Genomic DNA, 24,435 nt, shown 5'->3' on the forward strand with positions numbered 1-24,435 from the left:
ATCCAGGAGAAGGCCCTGGAGTGGATCATCTCCTTCCTCGCCGGAAGAACCCAGAGAGTCCGCCTCCCCCCGTTCAGATCCAAGGCCACCGAAGTCATCTGCGGCGTACCACAAGGATCATCACTCAGCCCCACCCTCTTCAACGTTTACATGAGCCCCCTCGCGGCCATCGCACGCCAACACAACCTCAACATCATCTCCTACGCCGACGACACTCAGCTGATCCTCTCCCTCACTAACGACCCCTCCACCGCCAGAACCAACCTACACGAAGGGATGAAAGACGTAGCCGAGTGGATGACGAGCAACCGCCTGAAACTGAATTCAGACAAGACGGAAGTACTCATCCTGGGATCATCACCCTCCGCCTGGTATGACTCCTGGTGGCCCCCCGCCCTGGGCAGCGCACCCAAACCGACGGACCACGCACGTAACCTGGGCTTCATCCTAGACTCCTCCCTCTCGATGACCAGACAAGTCAACACCGTCTCCTCGTCATGCTTCAACATCCTACGCATGCTACGGAAGATCTTCCGGTGGATCCCCACCGAAACCAGGAAGACGGTCACCCAGGCCCTCGTCACCAGCCGACTGGACTACGGCAACACCCTCTACGCCGAAACCACAACCAAACTTCAGAAAAGGCTCCAGCGCATTCAGAACGCCTCTGCACGACTCATCCTGAACATCCCCCGACACAGCCACATCTCCGGACACCTGAGAAACCGGCACTGGCTCCCCGTCAGCAAAAGAATCACGTTTCGACTCCTCACCCACGCACACAAAGCTCTCCACAACCAAGGCCCAAGATACCTCAACGACCGCGTGACCGTCTACGCTCCCTCCCGCCAGCTACGCTCCACCAGCCACGCCCTCACCGCCGTTCCCCGCATCCAAAGAGCCACCATGGGAGGAAGATCCTTCTCCTACCTGGCTGCCAAGACGTGGAACTCCCTCCCCATCCACCTCCGCCTGACCCAAGACCACCTCTCCTTCAGGAAAAAACTCAAGACCTGGCTTTTCGAGCAGTAGCGGACCCCCTCCCCCAAGCGCCTTGAGACCCTCCGGGTGAGTAGCGCGCTATACAAATGCTTGATTGATTGATTGATCTTCCACAGGACTCTATTGGACTTCATTCTTTTCGGTTCTAAAATGTCCCTCATCCGAATGGTCCCCATCCCCAGCGTGGTTTTATGTAGAATTCTATTCTCTTGCATAGGGTTTCAGCTGTAGAGAGGCATCACCCTACCTTGTACCCTGAGCATCCTGCAGTCCTCTAGAGAAGAACCTTCAACCCACAAGGATGTTTAAAATGGAGGGAGTGAATGTGCCAGAAACTGCTACGACAAGTCAGTACATGGGAAACTGGCCTTGTACATGGGCAGCACACACAGAAAGCCTTAGGGAGCTGGGGCTTGGTGCACTCCTCAACACTGCAAAGCTGTGTAGGTCTTCCGTTGGTGGTTGAGCTGCAATGGAAAGGCAAGACCGTGAGGAACAGGAGATCAAGGATGTGTATAGCTGTGCTGTACACATGAAAACCTAACTGAATATCTATGTAATTGTCAGAAATGTTCCCAGATGACCTTAGACTCAAAGATTTGCTTAAGACCAAGGAATGTGTATGCAAAAGTTGGCACTGAAAATGTTACACTGACCTGGTCAAGTGATGAAAATGACAAAATAATTTCACTGAATCAAAATGCGTAGGGCTTTGCCTAAAATCCTACCTAAAAGGCCCTGTGGTTAGTTATCCTATATTCTTCTTTACATTCCAACATAGAAGAGGAGGTGAAGGAGAAGGCGGCAATGCACAGGCAAGAGAATGACTCCTCAGTGGTTTGATCTGGGAACACGAGTGGTTCATCTAGGAGGTTGGATTGATGATGGAGCCAGACTGCTCTAGAGTGTATTACCATTTCAGTTGTGAAAGGACAAAAAAAACGGTGACTAGTTTCTTGGGCGACCTCATGGAAATAAAAAACTGAGAGGCTAACCGTATCTTGCCACTGTTTTGATGGAAATGCCATCTTATTGGCAGCTGATTTCATTGATGCATATGCGGTTCACAGCTAGACCATGATGCGTTTGTGGCAAAGAGGCGCAATTATCTGTGGTTGCAGGCACAAAATGTTAATTAACTAATTTAATCCATAGGCCCTGAGGGTTATTTGTGTATGTCACATAATGGAAATGGAAAACCTTAGCTCTAAGAAGTGCAATTTTATAGATTAACGGCGTGAGGGACAGCAGCAACCTCATCCAGTGGCATTAGAAAACATAGTAAACCGTGTTCCAGGCCCGGTTTGATGCCCCCTCCCCCACCCCACCCCCATCTCTTGCTTTATCTGTGGATGTTAGCCTACTGTAGGCTGTTCGTAATGCTTTCTTAAGCCAGCAGGCATACTGCAGACCTCTACCTTGGATAATTTACTTTGAGGGTAACTGCCAGGAACTGCAGATCATAAGTTTATATCCTGACAAGACCATCTCAGTCTTCCATCCGTCTACCTAGAAATGACAGAGTACGGCACTAAATAAAAAAGAAATTCAATATTATTTGAGGAGCAGAAACGACCACAGACCAAGGAATACAAATTGCCATTACATTTTTAGTATTAACTGCAGTTTCATATGCACATCACTTAAACACAGATTGCAAATGAAGCCATGAAGCCAGTATCGTCACTTGTATCTTTATTCTATGGATCACTTACAAAAATAAAGTCCTGGGTCAACTCCTCATGGACCGCTTTGGCAACCCTGATCTACAGGATTAGAATTTTCGGCGTCCGCTCTTGTGGTCAGCCAGCATACCGTTCTGTTGAAATTCTGGCAGTCTAAATGCTTATAGGAGTCCACCATATTTCGAGACTCTGCGGTCCTTAGGCATTATTAATTTATTATGGATATATACCATCCTCTGTCCACACTTAAAATTGGCCACTTCAGTACATGGACAAGTATTTTAACACCATAAGCTTCTCAGAAGGCCGATTATATCCCAAATATGGGTAGAGGATCAAAAGCCTTCCCGTGATGTCGCCTGTTGGACCTCCCTATTCAGTTTTCAAGATCCAGTTTTTTTTATTGTTTTAGTTATTTAGTAACCTTATACATTATTCAGTTCCTTTTTATATGCTGTTGCCAGCTGTGTGCTTTGTTTAGCGCTTTGTGTAATCAGCGCTCTAGCTTACAATTTAGTCATTTCTTTACATTGTTTGCGCATTTACCAATAGCGCTCCGCTCTGCTCCTCCCCCCGCCTCCATTTTGTTTGTTTGTTGTCGTCCTCGTGTGCCCGACCCGCCTCCCAGCTCAGCCGCCCTCCCACTGACTTATTATAGCGCTCCTCGCCCTGTAGACGCTGTGACTCGCTCTTCCTCACAGACTGAGTGGTCGCTCCCTGTGTCCCTGGCTGACGCGTGGTATCGTAGCGCTGCTCTGATTAACAATTACTTTCAAAGTTGCTTTTGTATTTTGACTGCCGTGTGCTTTGTTTAGCGGTCTGTGTAATTAGCGCTCTAGCTTACTATTTAGTCATTTCCCTGGTATCGTAGCGCTGCTCTGATTATCAATCACTTTCAAAGTTGCTTTAGTATTTCGCCTGCTGTGTGCTTTGTTTAGCGCTTTGTGTAATCAGCGCTCTAGCTTACAATTTAGTCATTTCATTACATTGTTTGCGCATTTACCAATAGCGCTCCGCTCTGCTCCTCCCCCGCCTCCATTTTGTTTGTTTGTTGTCGTCCTCGTGTGCCCGACCCGCCTCCCAGCTCAGCCGCCCTCGCCCCTCCCCCTCCACCATCCATATATGACAGTTCTTCCCGCGCGCAGCGTTCACGCGCAGCGATCGCGCCCAGTCCGCGCCGAAGGTGCGCCAAAGGTAAGCCCGTCTACGCCCGTCCGCGCCTGGACCGCGCCCAGCGCCAGACCCCCTGCCCCTCGCGCTGCCCAGCCCTCCCGCATTACCTACGATGCCGCCACCCTCCTAGCCCTTAACCCCGGTCGCACCCCCAACTGCGTTCAAGCCGCTCCTGGACAAACCCATGGACCTTTCTCCTGCTTCTCCTGCAAATTCAGCGGCACCGCCAACATCTCCGCTACGACCACACCACAGATTCCCGACCCCAACCACCTACAATGCATCCTTCTCAACACCCGATCAGTCCACAGACACGCCATTGACCTATGGAATCTACTAGACACCATTTCTCCGGACATCGCCTTCCTTACGGAAACATGGATGAATGCTTCCTCCGCACCAGACATCACCATTGCCATCCCTGAAGACTATAAGATCACTCGCAAAGACCGAACCAGCCACACAGGAGGAGGAATCGCTATCGTCCATAAGAAATCAATCCGCATCTCAACCAGCTCTGACGCCAACCTCGCTAACTCCGAACACCTTCACTTCCAGATCCACATCGACCCCAAAACCACTCTCAGAGGCACCCTTCTCTACAGACCACCAGGACCCCGCGCAAAATTCACTGAAGACATCACGGACTTCATCACCCCACACGCGCTCCCCTCCAAAGACTACATCCTTCTGGGAGACCTCAACTTTCACCTTGAAAAGATCAACGACCGCAACACCACCACCCTCGTGGACAACCTCGCCAACCTCGGACTTAAACAACTAGTCACTTCCCCCACCCACATCGCAGGTCACACACTCGACCCCATCTTCACATCCAGCAATCATGTCTCCTTCAGCCACACCACGGACCTCCTCTGGACTGACCACAGCTGCGTTCACTTCAACTACAACAAACCAAAACCCAGCATCCACCTCCAACCTACCCTGCAAAGAAACTGGAACAAAATCACCACGGACCAAATCTCCGCATCGCTCCTTCGAAACACCCCAGCCCTCTCTTCTAACGCTAACGAAGCCGCCGCCAACCTCACCCTTTGGTTATCCAGCACCGCCGACACCTTAGCACCACTGAAAAAACGTCAAAGCAAACCTGGCAGCAAGAAGGCCTCATGGTTCAACGATGATCTCAAGAAGTCCAAGAAACTCTGCCGCTCCCTTGAAAAGGCCTGGAAAAAAGACCCAACCACTAGCACCAAGGACGCCTTCAAAAACGCCACCCGCACTCACCACCAACTAATCCGAAAAGCCAAGAAAACAGCTTTCAAGGATCGACTTGACAACAACGCCCACAACAGCAAGGAACTTTTCAACATCGTCAAGGAATTTTCCAATCCCTCAGCCAACTCCAACGACATCACCCCCTCTCAAACCCTCTGCGACTCCCTAGCCTCATTTTTCCACAACAAGATTGCAGACATCCACAATAGCTTTGACAACCAACCCGGAAACCAACCCACCCTACCATTTGCTGATCATCTTCCCCCCGTGAACACCCTTAACGACTGGAACCCAATCTCCACTGAGGACACCATCCGCCTGATGAATTCCATCCACTGAGGATCCCCCACAGACCCATGTCCTCACCACATCTTCAACAAAGCAGACTCAGTCATAGCACCGCACCTCCGAGACGTCATCAACTGCTCCTTCAACTCCGCCACCTTCCCGGAAGACTGGAAACACGCTGAACTCACCGCCCTTCTGAAAAAGCCCACAGCGGACCCCACCGAACTCAAAAATTACCGCCCCATCTCGCTTCTTCCTTTCCCGGCCAAAGTCATCGAGAAAGCTGTCAACAACCAGCTCGCCGCCTTCCTTGAAGCCAACAAATCCCTCGACCCCTCACAATCTGGCTTCCGAGCAAAACACAGCACTGAGACCGCCCTCATCGCAGCAACAGACGACATCCGAACTCTACTGGACAATGGAGACACAGTCGCCCTCATCCTCCTTGACCTCTCTGCAGCATTCGACACAGTCTGCCACAGCACCCTTTTACAACGCCTCAATAACATCGGAATCCAAGGAAAAGCTTTTGAATGGATCACCTCGTTCCTCACCGGAAGAACCCAGAGAGTCCGCCTTCCACCTTTCAAGTCCGAGGCCTCTGAAGTCATATGCGGCGTACCACAAGGATCCTCACTCAGTCCCACCCTCTTCAACGTATACATGAGCCCCCTTGCGACCATCGCACGCCAACACAACCTTAACATCATCTCTTACGTGGATGACACTCAACTGATCCTTTCCCTCACCAATGACCCCAGCACCGCCAAGACTAACCTACACGAAGGAATGAAAGAAGTTGCCGAATGGATGAAACAAAGCCGTCTGAAACTGAACTCAGACAAAACAGAAGTCCTCATCTTAGATACATCCCCCTCTGCATGGGACGACTCCTGGTGGCCGGAAGCCCTCGGAAAAGCACCCATCCCGACAGACCACGCACGGAACCTAGGCGTCATCCTGGATTCTTCACTCTCAATGAACAGACAAGTCAGCGCCGTATCCTCTTCCTGCTTCAACATTCTTCGCATGCTCAGAAAAACATTTCGCTGGATCCCCTCCGAAACAAGGAAAACAGTCACCCACGCTCTGGTCACAAGCCGACTGGACTACGGAAACACCCTCTACGCAGGTACTACCGCAAAACTCCAGAAGAAACTCCAACGAATCCAAAACGCCTCAGCCAGGCTCATATTAGACATCCCACGCAACGAACACATCTCTGGTCACCTTAAAGACCTCCACTGGCTACCCGTCAATAAGAGGATCACTTTCCGACTGCTTACCCACGCACACAAATCACTCTACGACATCGGACCAGAATGCCTCAACTCACGACTGTCCTTTTACACCCCCTCCCGCCAACTACGTTCTTCCAGCCAAGCCCTCGCCACTGTACCTCGCATCAACAAGACCACCATGGGAGGCAGATCCTTTTCATACCTGGCCGCTAAAACAGGGAACTCACTCCCCGCTTACCTTCGCCTTACCCAGAACCACCTAGCATTCAGAAAGCAACTTAAAACGTGGATATTTGACAAGTAATCCTCCTCCCCTTCCTAAGCGCCTTGAAACCCTCTGGGTATGTAGTGCGCTATATAAATTCTATGACTTGACTTGACTTGACTTGTTTTGTTGGAAATGTAGTCACATTGGTGTTGTCATCCTATGGCTCTGTAATCGACCTTACTCTATTTCAGCGAATGCAATACATGATTGGTGAACTGTTTTTAGTTGAAATTTGCGGTTGGATGACCAAAGGAGTGTCCCTTACGATTCACTCGTTTTTGTGGACGCATGCTTAATTGACTCGACTATGAATAACGAGGACTAATATGACCATCTCAAACATTCTTGCATTTCCCGCATGTTCTCCCAGTTGACCTGTGCTCGCTCGCTGGCTGACTGTTGAGAGATCCTCCGGATAACCTTGATATTTTGCATTCGGAGCCTTGGGTCCCATTATGGGTACATCGGAGTTGGAGCCCGCTACCTACCTTGTGTTTGCATTGCCATAGATTGCCATATTAGTTCTTCACTACTGTCCTGATTAAGACTGGCGTGCAAGGTTGTAATTCACCATATGCAACAGTCTGGTCGAAACGTCGACATTGTCTTTGAAGCCTGAAATGAATACGTAGATCCTTATGAACAGTGTGTTAGGATTCAGTGATCACCGGCTCTTAGCAATGGATTATCATTTTTGAGCTGATAATTGTTTTTCAAACAGGCATATTACTTTGGCTAAGTTTCGGCCTGTTAGCCATTGTTAAAAATTGTATACTAGAACCATTAGACTAGATATCAATCTTTTTTTCTAAATCTCACTGCACATGAGCACTTCAGTGATTTACCTTTCTATGCAACTTTTGGAGCAATCGTGATATGAATTTCTTAAACATATGTATGTATTGACTAGAAAACCCTTGAAAAAATATTAATTGAATTAAGTTTGAAAATCTCGCATGTGGGCTCCTTTCTCTTCCTTCTCTCTAGCACCTTGATTACAATATGTTATTCAATATGATATATTTCTTTGTAAATAGTTTGCCAGTGGGCCACATTTTTGCATGTACCGTACATTATCCAGGTCCTGTGGCTTACCCCAATAGTTTATAATACCACCTGTAAGGTAAACTGGCACTAAAGAGGCATCTATTGATAAGTCTTAGAGGTTAAGCACCACCTGCTATCAGTCTTCCTACTTTAGCATAAAAGGAACACATTCCTTTGCACAGTTCTTAATCTTCTCACCCCAGTCCCTTTGAAAGTCTCCCCCTTCATTTCATCCTGGTCGCCCCATGACCATTTCTATTATTACTTGCTGCGCAAAACATTTTGATGGCTATATCTGAGCGTGTGCACTGGATTCAGCGCCCCAAGTACTGTCTGTATTATTGGTGGTTATTGTAAGCTGGGTATGTTACTAGCATCTTGTGATCTGGTGAGCTGGGTCTGGTGGCCTAGTGGACTAATGCGTCCACTGTAGAGGTCTGTTTTTGACCTCATGGTCACAGGTTCAAATTCTGGCGGGTCCAGCCAGCCATTCATCCTTCCGAGGTCAATGAAATGAGTGCTGTTGGGTAACAATAACCATCTGTCATTCAGTGGAAAGATAGCCTTGGTTGAACATGTGCTTTTCAAATACACACGTTCTGTTATGATCCAACGGACAATCGAATTCATTATTGCACTTTTTAAGCCAATACATTGCACCATACTACTTGTTTGTTTTCAAGTATCCACTGTTTAAAACAGTGATGTGCTCGTTTTTAGTGCCCTAAAAATGTTTGTCAGGAAGAGGGGAAAGCAGTAGCTTTATATATTTTAATGAAATTGGTTGGAAGTTTGTTTTATTTGCTTTGTGCAATCTTTTTAAAAATGTTCTATACTGTTACATGAAAGGCTCAAAGATCTTGAAAATAAAAAATAAACCTGTAACCGTCTTGCTTTAAAAGAAAATCAAATGTACTTTTTTAGGATGTTAAACTTTGGGAATTTATTACGTACACAGGTCAGTGTAACGAGGGTTACTAGCTATCCAGCATACTCCAATTACTGTTTCTAGTTAAACCCTTTCCCTTAAACCGATTTGTTGTGGGAGTTTTCTTCATTTACAATGCAAGCAACTGAACGAACACAGTGGATTACAGTGATTTGCAGGCCAAAGCACGGTACTGAATACACTATGTTTGGCATGCATGAGTCTTTCAGTCCCTAATGCGGTACACATTGGTAATAGTGATGCAGATATTAATTGAAGGGCTACATACCTATATTTGAATCAAAAAGGTCAAAGGTTGGCCTGCATAGGAGTATTCGTGGTTGTTACCCAGACAGTCATTTTTCCACCTCGCATGATTTCCTCTCCAAAGGGACTAAACCACGCCACCCTCATCACTTCTGCACCCTGCTGACATCCATTACTGGGTGTTCCTTCCTTCAGTTGATGAGTGCCTCCATATGGGTATGTTGCCTGTTACAGCACCTAGCCTGTATGTGCCTGTGCACATGTGTATCTGTCTAGTTTAACCTGCATGAGCATCCCTGTTTGTATGTCTCATTACCCATATGTCTGCCTTTCTTAAATGTCTAATTGTTTGTTTTCTTTTTCTCCTATGTGTTTGTTAACCAGTGTTTGAGTGCCTGTATTCCATTTGGTCGGTGTACATCGGTGCCTGGATATCTGTCAGTCTGTGAACAGTCTTTTGTCCTGCGGATTTGGTTGTCTGTAGGTTTGTCGCTTTGGGTGCAGATGTAAGCCTCTCGATATATTGTGTGCATGTTTGTATTTGTTACGTATGAGGGCGAAAATAGATATGCATCTGTGTCAGCAGGAACTATTCCACCAAACCCATGTGTTTTGCCATCACTTGGTTCTGTTGTATTGTGGTGGTTGTAGGTTTAGCATGTCTTCTGATATAGAGTTTGTTTTGTTGCAATGCTGTCCTACTACCATCTAGTTTACACAAAAATGAAATGATTACCCCTCCCAGGGAGAAATAAAGGTGTCTGTTTCCATTAAATGTTTCTTTTTACCCAGATGCATGTAACCCTACTTGAAGGGTCATAAAAGCAACTCGTTAAACATGTTTATAAATTTTACTGTGACTAGAACACAGTTTGTGCTTTTCTGATATCGTAGTTAATGAATCCTTTCTCATTGATGTACCAGCTTCCTTACTGGTTTTGTTTTTGTTTGTAGGGAGGCACAATCATTGGAAGTGCCCGGTCAAAAGCCTTCACCACGAGAGAAGGCAGACTAGCAGCAGCCTTCAACCTGGTCCAGCATGGCATCACCAACCTTTGCGTCATTGGCGGAGATGGAAGCTTAACTGGGGCCAACATCTTCCGAAAGGAGTGGGGTGAACTTCTAGAGGATCTTGTTAAACAGGGTAAACCCAAGTTAATTGATGCCGGTGCTTTTAAGATAGTGTGGGTTTGTATGTTACCAAGCTGGTGAAACCAGTTCCATATTAGGTTTCCTAAGTTTCACAAGAGCTACAGATCGAGGTGAACCCCTCTGAACCTGTATTGATTAATTTCAGTCATGGTTGACAAGAAATTGTCATGTAGTCTTATCCTGGCGGAACAAGCTTACTTGCCTCTACCCTCTTCATAGACACTAGCTGCCTGCTCAAAAGGGCAGTAAAAGTCTTTGGTTTCTCTTTAACCGTGTATGAATTATCCACCCAGGTAAGCTAGGCACTGCTTATCATGCCTGCTTCCTCTCATCCCTGTGGGATGAAGAGCTGGAGACTAGGAACACTGTTAACATTTTGGTAAGACTACACCAACCGATTCTACACCCGCGGCTGTATAATCAAACGTTCCCTGGCCTGGCCTGACCTGGGCACTCTTGAAGCTTTTTGGTAGTATAAAAGGGGATGCAGATTCGTGTGCAGCCTCTTCTTTAATAAAGATCATGCCAGTGCGCACAGGGCTGGCTTTAGTCCTCGTCGTACCCAGTGCGACAATGTTTGCTGGTGCCCCCCCAATAACCACCTCCGCCACGGATTCCCTCGCTACCACCCTTTAACAGTGCCCCTCAATCCTCCATAACCACTCTCTCTCAGATGCATTTAATTAGTTATAAAGCCCCACTCATAAAGGTGAAGGGTGTCGGAGCACTTTATATCACACACATTACACAAAGACAATCAATACTATATGTGTATAGGAAATGTTACATAAGACAGAGGACTACAAGGTGTAGGAGTCACATGTCCTCCACACAGGTAGGCAGTATGGTTTAAGAGTGCTTTGTCTGGAGAAGCACAAACTCAGAATTTAAAACGTAACACCATGTTTGGGGGTACTTTTAATAATTGATTTCTACCCAAATGAACCCTTTTTGCTACATTAGGATAATGAAAAATGGGGGGGGGGGGGAGAATCAGAACGCTTTAATCTATACTCTGCAATTTGCATGCAGTTCTTTGTCAGTTAATAGCTCACTGTTCTATAGTAGGAGTTTGACTTATAAACTACAAGTAACAAAAGGAAGTCTCAGACAAAAGCAGTAACCCACTGACCTATTTACATCATATTCACTTTGTGATCTGCAGGGTAGATTTTCTTTTTAGCAGGTATATTAGCCCTCTGTTCTACCTTACGATGAATCAAAACTTCCAAGAGTCAAAACTTCCACTAGACCAAACTCCGCTCTCTCTCTCCAGGAAAAACATTAATCACCGAAGTTATCTTGACATTTTTATTGTTGCCTAACAATTGCTGGAGGTTCATAACGTGGCAGTAGGTGCTTTTAAAAACATAATATACTTCAAACGAGTCCCCCACCCGAAGTCAGAACCCGGTGTGATGGCACTGATCTCACTGCCCTAGAGCAGGCATGTGTGCGAATGTAGCACAGGCGCAATTTGGACTGAATGTTTCATCATTTGCATTGGGACGTGGCCCAGCTGTCAAAGACTGTGCCACCAAGGGGGTCACACGCACACAGTCAGTGTGGCCACTCCCTCCCAAAGGAGCCTTCGTGAAGGGGGTCCTATGAAACCCTCCAGATGTCACTTACTTGTAGGGGGGAACTCTGCCCCACTTTCAAAGGCATTCTGAGGGGACGCCTGCACAGTAAAGGAGGACTGGCAGTTTTTAGCAACCGGTCTACCTTTAACTAATGTAATGCCCCCTGGCAGGCACAAGATAAAGGTGTGAAGCAGCGCAGCCTAGGCCAGTACGCCCAATCTGAGATATGTGCCCTGGTTAACAAAAAACCTTGTTGCACAATGTCACTGTTTTGCACAAAGTCTTGCATTTGCAAACGACTATAGCTTAAACTCTCGGCAATGCGAGACCTATTGTATTGCAAATACTTTTTTTGTAAAAGCACCCCATGCCGTGCTTTCACATTAATAGAATCCATGCCCTTAAAGTGAAAGCACAGTATGTGGTGCTTTTACCAAAAAAAGCATTTGTCAAGTTGACAAACAAAGGCTTTTTTTTGTAAAAGTGCCCAATGCCGCGGTTTCACTTTAATAGCTGCAGCGGACCTTTCTTTAAGCGTGGCTCGTCTAAAGAAAGGGGTGTGGCGTCTATAACCTTGAAAGCATATCATCTTAACAAAAAACAAGCATTTGCAATGCAATAGGTCTCGCATTAGGAAAGTTTGAGCTATTGGAATTGTAAATGACAAATTTTTTAGTTAGGTTTTGTTTTTGAAAATAGCGAAATTAATAGCTTTGTCATTTACAATGCCAATAGTTATAATTTTTGCAAATGTAGCACTTGTAATGCAATATGTGTTGTATTTACGTGACTTACATGTATTGATATTACAAATAACAATGGCTTTTAATTTTTTTTACATAATTAATACTTAAATAAAAGGTATTGTAATTTATAATGGCAATAGCTTAAAGTTTTGTAAATAACTTGTGAAGATTATGTTCTGTGTCTTTTATTGTTACAAAACTCCTAGAACAGAAGTGAAATATTAACATTGTTTTGTTACATTTGTAATAAAGCTTGAAACATTGAGAGAACATATTTGAACTAGTTGTTGAATGGTTGCACAGATTGATGTTGTGGTGGCGAATGAGTGATGCGGGGTGAGGATGTGAGAGGGTGTGTGAGGGTAAGTGAGGGTGAGTCAGGGTGGGTGAGAGGGGGTGAGGGGGTGAGAGGGGGTGAGAGGGGGTGAGAGTGAGGGTGAGTGTGAGGGTGAAGGGGTGTGTGGGGGTGTGTGGGGGTGTGTGGGGGTGAGGGGGTATGTGGGGGTGAGGGGGTATGTGGGGGTGAGGGTGAGGGGGGGTGTGTGTGAGGGTGAAGGTGTGTGCGAGGGTGAGGGTGTGTGCGAGGGTGAGGGTGTGTGTGAGGGTGAGTGAGAGAGGGTGAAGGGGTGTGAGGGTGAGTGAGGGCGTGTGGTTGAGGAGGTGTGAGGGTGTGTGAGGATGAGTGAGGCGTTGATTGTTTGAGGGTGAGTGTGTGATGGTGTGAGGGGGAGTGAGGGTTTGATGGTGTGAGGGTGATGGTGTGAGGATGCGAGAATCCATTACTCCCCCACTTTTCAGTAATATTTTCTGTTCCCCTGTTGTGTTGTGTTCGCTACCTTGTCGGTGCGCCGGGACGCTCCTTCGCTGGAGCAGCCGTGCGCAATACAAATAGCACTAACATAACATAACATAACATAACATAACATAACATGTGAGAGGGTGGGGGATGTGAGGGTGTGTGAGGGTTGTGAGGGTGAGGGGGTTGAGGGGGTTGTGAGGGTGAGTGAGGATGAGGGGGTGAGGGTGGATGAGGGGGTGTGAGGCTGAGTGAGGGTGTGAAGGTGAGGAGTTGTGAGGGTGTGCAAGGGTGAGTGAGGGTGAGTGAGGGTGGGAGAGAGGGTGTTGAGGGGAGGTGAGGGTGTGATGGTGTGTTAGGGTGTGTGAGGATGAGGGTGTGGGGTGAGGGTGTGGGGGTGAGGGTGAGTGGGGGGAAGGGTGAGTGAGGGTGTGTGAGGGCGTGTGAGGGGGTGTGAGGGTGAGGGGGTGTGAGGTTGAGTGAGGGTGAGTGAGGGTGTGAGGGTGTGTGAGGGTGTGAGGGTGTGTGAGGGTGAGTGAGGGTGTGTGAGGGTGAGGGTGAGTTAGGGTGAGTGAGTATGAGGGGGTGAGGGTGGATGAGGGGGTGTGAGGCTGAGTGAGGGTGTGTAGGTGAGGAGTTGTGAGGGTGTGCGAGGGTGAGTGAGGGTGGGAGAGAGGGCGTGTGAGGGGGTGTGAGGGTGAGGGGTGTGAGGGTGAGTGAGGGGGAGGGGATGTGAGAGGGTGGGGGGATGTGAGGGTGTGTGAGGGTTGTGAGGGTGAGGGAGGATGAGGGGGTGTGAGGCTGAGTGAGGGTGTGAAGGTGAGGAGGTGTGAGGGTGAGGAGGTGTGAGGGTGTGCGAGGGTGAGTGAATGTGAGTGAGGGTGAGAGAGAGGGTGTGTGAGGGGAGGTGAGGGTGTGTGAGGGTGAGAGGGGGTGATGGTGACTAGGAGAAGCTGGCAGTGTAGTTCTCCGGCTCCACACCTAGTGGCACAACATCACTGAATAAAAGAGGAATGGCAGTCCACACGAGTCAATACATCGCATAATCGACCATCAAGATCCAGTGTGAGGGCCCCTGGAGCCGAACTGAAACCAAATTGGCACGCAGCCCTAACTGAGACACTGTGGGGCGCTACGGAGAATAGTAGCCCCTCGCAGTGCACTATGGATCCTACACCCTACTCACAATAAAGAGGGAAGACATTTTAACAAGTAGAGTGCATTGAAACAGCACTTAAAGTGCAGAAGGCATGTGAGATGCATTAATCCCCGGCAGAGAGCGCTAAGAATGACCCGTGACGGCCGCTGCGACTCAGACACACCGTGTAGCATCCAGCATCGATCACAATAGCAGGAGCTGCACTCAGAGCGTCACCTACCTTACAAGCCCCCCCCCCTCCCCTCCCCCTCGTGCAATGCCCTGGGTGCAAAGTACGCACAGCTCTCACTGGCATCACGGCGAGTAAACACGGCGGTACATACACTATAATACAATCCTCGCACGGACTTTGCAGGAATCTAGCCGGATGTAGCTCGAGAAAGCGCCTAGAGTCGAGGCTTGGGGTGACTGGCACACAGTTCACTGTCGGTGAGTGGACTGGAGAGCTGAGCTTCAGGGCAGCATAGGGCGTGTAGGGGCACCCCACTCAGGCATCAATGCAGGGTTGGAGGGGGCGGGGGGGGGGGTAAACATCCTTAAATTAATCTGCGAGGTGGCAGCCGCTTCTAAAACTTATTTGACGTCACAGGACAGCTCTTGTGCAAGCACAGGGCCAAAGTCCAATAAAGAGCTGCATTTGAAACCAGACGCGCCCACGGAGTGGCTGCTAGGGGAGGAGCAGTGCTTGGGCCCTGCCGCAGTGCCCACGGAGTGGCTGCTAGGGGAGGAGCAGTGCCCGGGCCCTGTCGCAGTGCCCACGGAGTGGCTGCTAGGGGAGGAGCAGTGCCCGGGACCGGCCGCAGTGCCCACGGAGTGGCTGCTAGGGGAGGAGCAGTGCCCACGGAGTGGCTGCAGTGCCCACGGAGTGGCTGCTAGGGGAGGAGCAGTGCCCGGGCCCTGCCGCAGTGCCCACGGAGTGGCTGCTAGGGGAGGAGCAGTGCTTGGGCCCTGCCGCAGTGCCCACGGAGTGGCTGCTAGGGGAGGAGCAGTGCCCGGGACCGGCCGCAGTGCCCAGAAACCATCAAGTGACGACACGTGGCAAAGGTCTTTCAGTGGAAGCAATTTTTAAATATTCAAAGCAAGGTTGTTTCCAAAATTATTTCTTTCCTATAACACACATTGGTAGAAGTTACTCTTTATAACAGTAGAATTCGAATGCTTTTCTCCTTTAAAATGTGTGTCCATCACCAGACGAAAGACAAAAAATAGCAACCAGACTCAACTGCCCTTGAAATGTAAATGTGGCACTACAAAGGAATGAAATATCTCCCTGCTGAGTGTTTAACTTGTACACAACGCGAAGTCATGCACAGCCCACTTCTTCCAGAGAATAAAAAAAACCACACGAGGCGTGTTGCTCTCGAGCCGTTAACCAACAGAAGAGAAGCGCATATTCATGCAGCTAAGAGGCCGGAACTTGGAACACATACATGAGGGCTCACCCCAAATACCGAGAAGCCCAAAAGAATATTTCACTCACGAGGACATGTAAAGATTGCGCGATGTACGGCACAGAATTAAGCGCTTCGACGCCTCGTCAGGGGTAGTAAGCGCTACATAAATGCAATTCCAATGTGATTGCGCCACCTTGCCATAGTGTGAAGTCGTCTGTGCTCCTATCATTCAAGTGACAATGAAGCGCGTCATTGGAACCCACTACAGGGTGTGACTGTTGTCACTGCGCAGAGCACGCCTGCTCTGTGGGGCCAACGGACCATGAAGTCACCACTGCATGGCAGCACTGTATATTCGTCAGCGGCGCTCACTTGCCACCACCTATGAGGCGGATGATTCTCCTCGTGTGTTCCCGCCTAGCTCGGCCCGCAAACCCTCGGGGGCAGGGTTCAATGGCACACCTCTGCCGACTGCAGCCCCTCAACACCTGGCCCACGAGGGCTGCGCAGCCAAGGACGCTGCAGCAATCAGCATCACGGCCATTCATGACCTCAGCACATGGCCTCTAGTGAGCATCCGCGCGTCCTTGTCTACGGCGTTCTCCCTGCCAGGTATCAGCATCCCCCGTGCAAATCTGGTGGCCCATCGCCATAAGATATATAGCCCCTTGCCAACCCTGCTTCCCTTATACAAGCACCAGCAACCCGTGCCAAGACATGCATCCAGTAGCTGACCCTAGCAGCCCTTTCCCCGCACGAGCTTCGTCTTTGCCCACACGAACACTTCCTCCTCGCACCTGCATCCCGTGAGCCCACAAAGTCGTGTCCCTTTGTTCACAACGAATCCCACTATGCTCGCACACCCCCTTTACCCGTAATGGTACATTCTAATAGCGCCGCACTTGCCTGGCTATCGCCACTAGCCCACTTCTCTAGGAAGTGGTCCACGTTGCCCTTGCTTTGTCAAGGAGCCCCAGACGTAGGTGCAGATGCCGCAGCGGTTCCGTTTCGTCTTGGAGCCTTTACCGCTGCCCGGTGCTCAGGTCAAGGAGTGTACAGCACACTGGTATAGCGCCCTGCCGCTGCTCATCGGTCATAGCGCCGGCCGGACTCAACCAGTACAATTACATAGGGGTGGCGCACTGAATCATAAAATACAAAACGGCTGGAAGAGAATGACGCCGCCACCTGTCTCCCCTGTAGTTCGTTTTTCTGTCGTAAAAACAGAATCAAAGCATATTCGGCTGCCTCCGTGCAATAACAAGGACTTTAGGGGAGTGTTTGAATGTTTCCTCCCCTGGAAGCAGTTTCTTAGTCCAGACCGCGGTGCTTCCCATTCTGGAACGCAAACACTTCGTCCTAGCAACGGCAAAGGAAACGCCTACCTTCAAAAGGGACTGCGCATCGGAGTGCCGCCGCGCTGCCCGCGGCGACCCGGAAGCTCTTGGCCGGCCGGCGAATCAGGTCGCGGCCGACCGGAAATCCCGCCTCCCGAGGTCCGCGAGCCCGATTGAGAAGAGGAGACGAGCCGCGCCGCGCCGTGAGGAGCCCGCCGGAAGAGCGCAGTCGGTGAGTGGGGCCCAGGGCTGAAGTGAAGTGCGTGCGTGCCTGTGTGTATGCCTGGGAGGGGAGGGGGGGGAGTGTGTGTGTGCGCGCGTGCGTGACTGTGTGTGATTGAGCCTGTATGTGTGTCGTATGCCTGCGTGTGCATGCGCGCGCCTGTGTGTGTGTGTGTGTGCGCACGCGCGCCTGTGGATGCGTGCATGCAGAGGGGTGGGGGCTGGCTGTGTGCGAGCAGGGGCTGTGAGTTGATCTGCGCAAGCGCGGGTCAGACGCGCGCTCCCGCGGGGAAAACTGCGAGCTCGTAACAGATTGGTGTCCTCATTCCCCAGCATTCTCACTAACGGGCCACAATAGGTCTGAAGCAGACACCGTCAATGCTCACGCATTGAGGGTAGGTCTGCTCGACCTAAAAAGTGAATAAATAGGGTAAAAAACATGCGGCTGTGTTTGGTGCTGCAAATAAAACAAAGGAGCTATCGGCACTGTGGCATTCCGTGCTATTAAAAAATATATATATAAAGCGTTAGGAGAGAGCGTGTCTTGCGGGCAACAGCAGGCAGGTGAAACCATTCAAAGAAATATTGCTTGGAGGCTGTAATTGAAGCCTACCGAGTAACAACACATGTAAGAGGACCAGTCCTTATGGGAGGTTACAAGACAAGAGATGGCAGTACTAAGGAGGGACTACTAAGCCTATAGACCAATGAAAAGCCACAGTTTATAAAGGACAATGATACAAGTGCAGCGCTTCGAGTTCATACCTGAATACAGCATGCCTCGCAGAGCAGCGCATGCGCTGCCCAGGCTCGACACAAAAAGCTCACTAGAAGCAATCACGATTAGTTGAATATTTTATATACAGACGACTACAGAATGTCTAGTCTGTTTTATCTAAATTCCTTTTATTTCTCCTTAGGCTATTAGCATTGATTGGTGCTGTGATTTCTTTTATATTAAGTCATTCGTTTTGATTAGTGTACATTATATAGAATGCTTATGTCCGTATCTCTGTTAATGAATCTTTCATATTTATTTTCTTGTTTTTTGTTTTTATAATCGTACAGAAAAAATTACAAAAGATGTTGCTGAAAAGTACTCTCACCTAAACATAGTTGGACTTGTGGGATCTATCGACAATGACTTTTGTGGCACCGACATGACCATTGGCACAGACTCTGCACTGCACAGAATCATGGAAGTTATTGATGCAATTGCCACTACGGCCCAGAGGTAAGTGTACATTTTTCTTTACATTTAAACACATGTTATTTTGCATATTTTTTGATAATGGTACGACTAACATCATTTTATGGTTTGACACAAGCCTTTTATTATGCCCATCGCTTCACAATGATTTCTACTGTCAAAGTAAACAGTCTTTAGACTTCTGATATGCTCCCCGGGACTGAAATAAATTAATGTACGGGGTCCATTGCAGACCTCTGGCCCTGGGAACCACCACCTCCCTAGGCAAAATTGTAAGCTGTTAGTGGGGCCTGTAGCACAGGGCCCCCTGTAGAGCCATTGATGGCCCTGGGGACCAAAGCCCCCTCATCCCTCCCCTGAGCTTGCTGCTGGTACCTCCTGAGGTGTCCACACTCGGAGGGAGCTATTTGTTTTTGCTTGGTGTAAGCTGACCGCTCGAGCCAAACAAAAGTAAACATAACTCCGCTTTCTGCAAGCTGGAGCTGTAAAACCGCTCTGGCTTGCAGAAAGTGGATTTTTTATCTGTTCTCTGCACACAGATATGCGTGCAGGGAAACAGATGATAACATTTGCTCTGACAGATGGGGAGCTGCCTTTCAGCACCCCCCTGTCTCAGAGCAATGCCTGCTCCTTCAGGAGGCGGGTAGCCAGCAGGGACAGCAGGGGCATTGAGGCTTCCTCTGCGGTCCCCAGCAAAGGTCACTGGGTGCTCTGGGGGCACCCAGGATAAAGAGTCTGGGCCCTGGGGAAAGTGGTCCTCTGGGCTGAAATCAGCCCGGGGCACTACTGGTTGGGGAATGAAGTTCCTTTGATGCTGAGGGTCCTGAGGGCCAAGAACCCCTCCTGCTACCTCCAGTAAGTTCCACACAGCTGGATTGCTGAGAGCTCATGGGAGGCCATCACCCTTTCTCCACCACTCTGCAAACACACCTCCTGATGCACTACTCCTTGGGGTATGAAGTATCCTTGGATGCAGAGGCTCCTTGGGGGCCAACAGCCCCTCCTTTTACCTCCTGTAAGTCCCACACAGCGGTGTTGCTGAGAGCTAATATAATATTTGAAGTCCTAAGTAGTGCATTGCGAGAGCGTAAGTTAACTTAAGGTAACTATAACTGCTGAATTTCTATGGTTTTGTACAAGTGAAATCTGAGCCTAATGTTCCTGTAACCTTTTGTTTTTTTCAGTGAAAAAAAATATATATCTCCATCCAAGGCATCATAGCAGTCTTTCACAAAATATGTTTTGCTAACATATATTTGTGTTTCATTTTGCCAAATTCTGATAGTAAGACAACATAGCTTTATATTTATATTGGAACAACAGCATTTTCAGTATTAGGTCCTCTCGTACGAATGAGAAGTAAGCTATTCTTTAGACGATGTAAGTATGGTCAGGGAACATCATCATTGCTGTTTATGTTTTTTGGGAGGGCATGAATCCCGTAAAGCTAGAAGTTGAGCAGTGTTGCTATTCCAAGTCCAATATTGGTACGGTTTATAAATAAGTGGATGCCATTTTGTCCCATGATGAGACTAGAAACAAATTCAACTAATATAGTGCTCTGGTAGGAGTAGAGCAGTATGTCAGTTCAAAAGGTGCACAAAGAACACCTACTGAAGACAAACGTTTAGGGAGGGGCATGTGCAGTTCTGGGGCGATTGTATGAGTTAATAGCAAAGGGGGAGTTAAGTTCACTGAAGCCACAATAGGTTGCTCTGTCCCTCGTGTAATATTGACATTGCCAATTGCACTCAAATTAGCTTAATTTAGCTTTGTCATGGGAGATTTCCTTGAGAGCCATTGTTGCTGAGTACGTTGCTCTGTAATCTTCAACAGTTTGTAAAGGAATATCACATTTTCTGTAGCCAGGTTATTATTAAGTGTGCAAAGAAAAATGATTAGAAAGTAATAGGAATAGAGTTATCATCTAGGTATGTTTGATCTAGGCACTACTATGCTCGTGTATCACGAGTGAATAGTCAACTCTAGGCCCAAAGAAAAATACGTATAGCTGCACACTCCCACATATGCATAGACCTCCGGACACCATCATTACTGTGACCTGCAAAGACAAATTAGAGTTGCCTATCAATGGGAAACCAATGTTGAAATAAGCAGCTAAACAAGATGGACTTCAGTGCAAGCAAGACCAACAGATCTTTTATACACCTCCAGTAAATCATGTACAAATGCATATGCCCTGAGTGGATAGGTGCCACAGTGCTTACATCTTTTGTGCTGAAGGGATATTGGGTGATACAATTTGAACGCACATTGAGAATACACAATTTGGGCCAACTTCAGTACACCTTGCGCAGATTCCCAGAACCAAGGACTTCTGGGTGCATGCCACTCATCACTGCTACAAATGAATTGAGTTGGTGAGGACCTTCACTTATGCTACTTTATCAGTAACACCCTAGGCAAAGAACAACTTCAGTATACAAGTAATTGACAGTTCCACCCTTCAAATATGTGGGGTTTTACCTCTTTATGGGCTCAATGGGCCGTCATCCCCGCAATATGTGTATGTATTGTCAATCCTCCACACGTGCTGGGCCATTGACCTGACACCATGGTTGGACAGCATGTTTGAATTGAGTCCTGCAGCTCAGGCCTGTGGCGTGCAGTGGTGGTACTCAAACACTGATCCTAAAATTTCCCCTAGTGGCAGTGACCATGAACACGCTTGATTTCCTCATGCCTTATAATTTGGGAACTGGATATGCTTTAGTGCACTTGCTTTTGGTATAAAACAAGACATTTCAAAAGTTATGTGTAGATTGCATCGAGCAAACTTACGTGTGTATTTTTGTTTCTTGTGTGTAATATCTTGCATTAAAATGAAAATGTTGTTTGCTGGGGAAGACTAAGTACATATGCAATCAGCAATTGTACTACATTTTCAGAGTTAATATTTTACCATTGAGAGTGCAAGCATGCATTCCACAATGGTTTTCTGATCTGAATTTGTTCACACTGAAAAAACACAGGCTTCATGTGAAAAAATGCCTCTTTTGCATGGCTAGCCACCACAGTTTGCCTGATTTTTATGTGGTTTCAATTGTCGTGCACAGCAGGGTTCATGCCAACACAGGTCCCTTGGGACCCCCCCTCACTGGGACCATGCCACTACGCTTGCAGCTTGCATGGCCTTGTGAGGGAAAACATGACAAAGTCGTCATGCTACATAACACTGCCTGAAGGCATATGTAAGTCACCCCCTTTGCAGTCATCACAGCCCGAAGGCAGGTTGCACTATACCACAGGTGAGGGTATATCTGCATGAGCAGATATGCCCCTACAATATAGCGGTCCATTTCCTAATATTGTAAGTGCCAGTGAAGCCATAGAGAGTATATGGGCGGAAACTCGACAACTCGAGTTCCACATCACCATGATGAACAAGTCCTTGCAATAAATCCACACTGATGCCAGCGTGGAATTTATTGTATGATGTACTGAGAGGGCACCTCAGAGGTAAACCCTAACAGCCTCCCAACCCTGCTGTGGTTTCTAACCGGCTGTAGGCAGCCAGACACCACCAGACATGTTTCTGGTCCCATGGATAGAGACCCCCTGCTGTCTGGGACCAGAGCCAATTCACATCTTGGGCAGAGGTGTCGCACCTCCTGCCCCAGGATGGGCCAGGGCTTGAAGAGGGGAGCTTCAAAGGCTGCTGCCTTTGTAATGCGACCCCACCAGTCTCTGCTGCTCCCAGCAGATGGTAGCCTCCGGTTTCACCCCCACTTTGGGCAGGAAAACTTAGGAAGAATAGCCAACTCCACCCCTGAGGTGGGGAAGGCGAGGTGAAGCACATCTTTCATTCCTCGCCATCTTGAAGATGGGGAAACACCTCCAATCAGGGCTAGTCCTATGCCCATGCCCTCCTCCGACTGGAGTGTGGTATAATAGAGGGTGCAGTCCCCTCCGGTAAGGTGCCCATGCACTCCCTTAAAATGCTGATAAATCTAGTATTTAGGTGCCTCCCCATACCTGGAAACTAGACCTGTGACGACCTAAGAAGACAACCCTGCAAAGTAGACTGAAGATGGCGATTGCCTTGGCCACATCCCTACCGGTCTGTATCCACCTTCTGCGAACATGTGACCTGTCTTGCAGCTAGCGACCTCTGAAAACCCTGGGAGGACTCCTGCCTTCAAAAAATACTCCAATCTCCCGTGGACAGTAGACCTGTCCAGAAGAAACCTACTCCAAGGACTCCAGATCCAGGCGGATCCGCGTCTCCTGCCCACTTTGCACCCGACGAACACGACCCAATTCTGAGTGGCTCACCTGTGCAGTGAAGTCTCCCCAGCGATCCTGACCTCGTGTCCAGTGTTGGCTGACCGCTCCTGACCTCCACGACAGTGCCTGCGGTATGAATTCAGAGGCGATCTCTGTCGAAAGGGACCCCTGCACCTGAAGCCCCTGAGCCTTGGTGAGCTGAACCAACAGTGCCCCTGTGACCCCCTACATCTCTACTTACCTCTGCTGTCAGTGGTCTTTCTCCTGCAACCTCCAGTGCCATGCCTGCAGCTTCTTTTCCGAAGTAATAATCCCCTTTGAAAACTTTCGGAGCCCAACGTCGAAATTGCACCCGGGTGCCACTGGTGGTGTATGTTTGGTGCTGCTTTGTGGCCCCTACTGCGCTTAACCTAACCCCCAAACCTTGGCCCCTGCAACCAATCTACTTACCTGCAAGCAGTGTGACTCCAGACACTCCCTATCGCCATTGGAAAGCATTGGGGCAAACTCGGATTTTGTCCTCTGCACCCGGCCGCCTTTGTGCTGCTGGTGGTACAGTACTGTAAGTGTAAGGATTGTAAGTGCAGTACTTACCTGTTTAACTGCAATAGTGTTTTCCCTATGGGATAACATTGGACTGCGTGAAAAAATTTTTAAGCGTCGATTTTACCAAGTGAAAAGTATTTTTAATTAAAAACGTGCATATCTTATGAAAATCCTGGTCTTAAAATAAAGTACTAACAACGTATAATTTTCTAAAATTGGTCTGAATCTCCCTCTTGAGTCATGTGTCCATTAATGATCACTTATGTGCAATAAATGCCTTGCACTCCTCTGTGTCAGGCCTAAGGCTGCTTGCCCACATTACCACTAATAGAGCACTTCGGCTTGTTCATTGAGACCTGTACACTTTTGGGGAAACCCCTTGACTCTGTGCACAGTATTACTAACTATTGGCAATATTGTATGCAGACCCAGCTTCCTACACTTCAACTTTCTGATATTTTAACCTATTGCTGTCCACTGCCTCTAGCAAGCATCGAGTGAACATTCCTATACAAAACATTATTTTGCATTGATGTGTTGTCTAAATATCCATGGCAGGGGTTGCATAATATTTATTTTTTCCTCCGTGTGTAATGTTAAAGTTATCCAAACCCAATTCTACAAAGTAGGCAGCTTCCAAAAGTTATTGTGGTTCAGGATGTAGTGTCTCCTGCTGCCATTTTCTTCTCATTCCTGTGTGGGAACTGCCTTGGAGCTGAATAGTCACAGCCTTGTGCTTCTCTGTAGTGCCAAGCCTGGAAGCTCCAAATATACGAGAGACCTGCAGCTTACCTAGAAGTAGCATGTTTATCATTCCACAACGTTCTTCAACTGAGATATTTATAAAGCTAACAAATAACGGTTTGTGATTAACTTCAACAGTGACTCATTACTCGCAACTCCA

The 24,435-nt window shown here is 48.2% G+C and overlaps 1 protein-coding gene across 1 annotated transcript in view; it reads left to right on the forward strand.

Moving 5' to 3' along the window:
• PFKL (phosphofructokinase, liver type) overlaps positions 1-24,435 on the forward strand; it is a 293,377-nt gene that overhangs the window by 46,705 nt on the left and 222,237 nt on the right. Inside the window, exons 4-5 of the mRNA XM_086955453.1 lie at positions 10,093-10,282; positions 18,596-18,761. Of these exons, the coding sequence (XP_086811579.1) occupies positions 10,093-10,282; positions 18,596-18,761 (356 nt within the window). The remainder of the gene's footprint in view (positions 1-10,092; positions 10,283-18,595; positions 18,762-24,435) is intronic.

This window comes from Lissotriton vulgaris, chromosome 2_1 (genome assembly GCF_964263255.1).
Source record: "Lissotriton vulgaris chromosome 2_1, aLisVul1.2, whole genome shotgun sequence".
NCBI lineage: Eukaryota > Metazoa > Chordata > Amphibia > Caudata > Salamandridae > Lissotriton > Lissotriton vulgaris.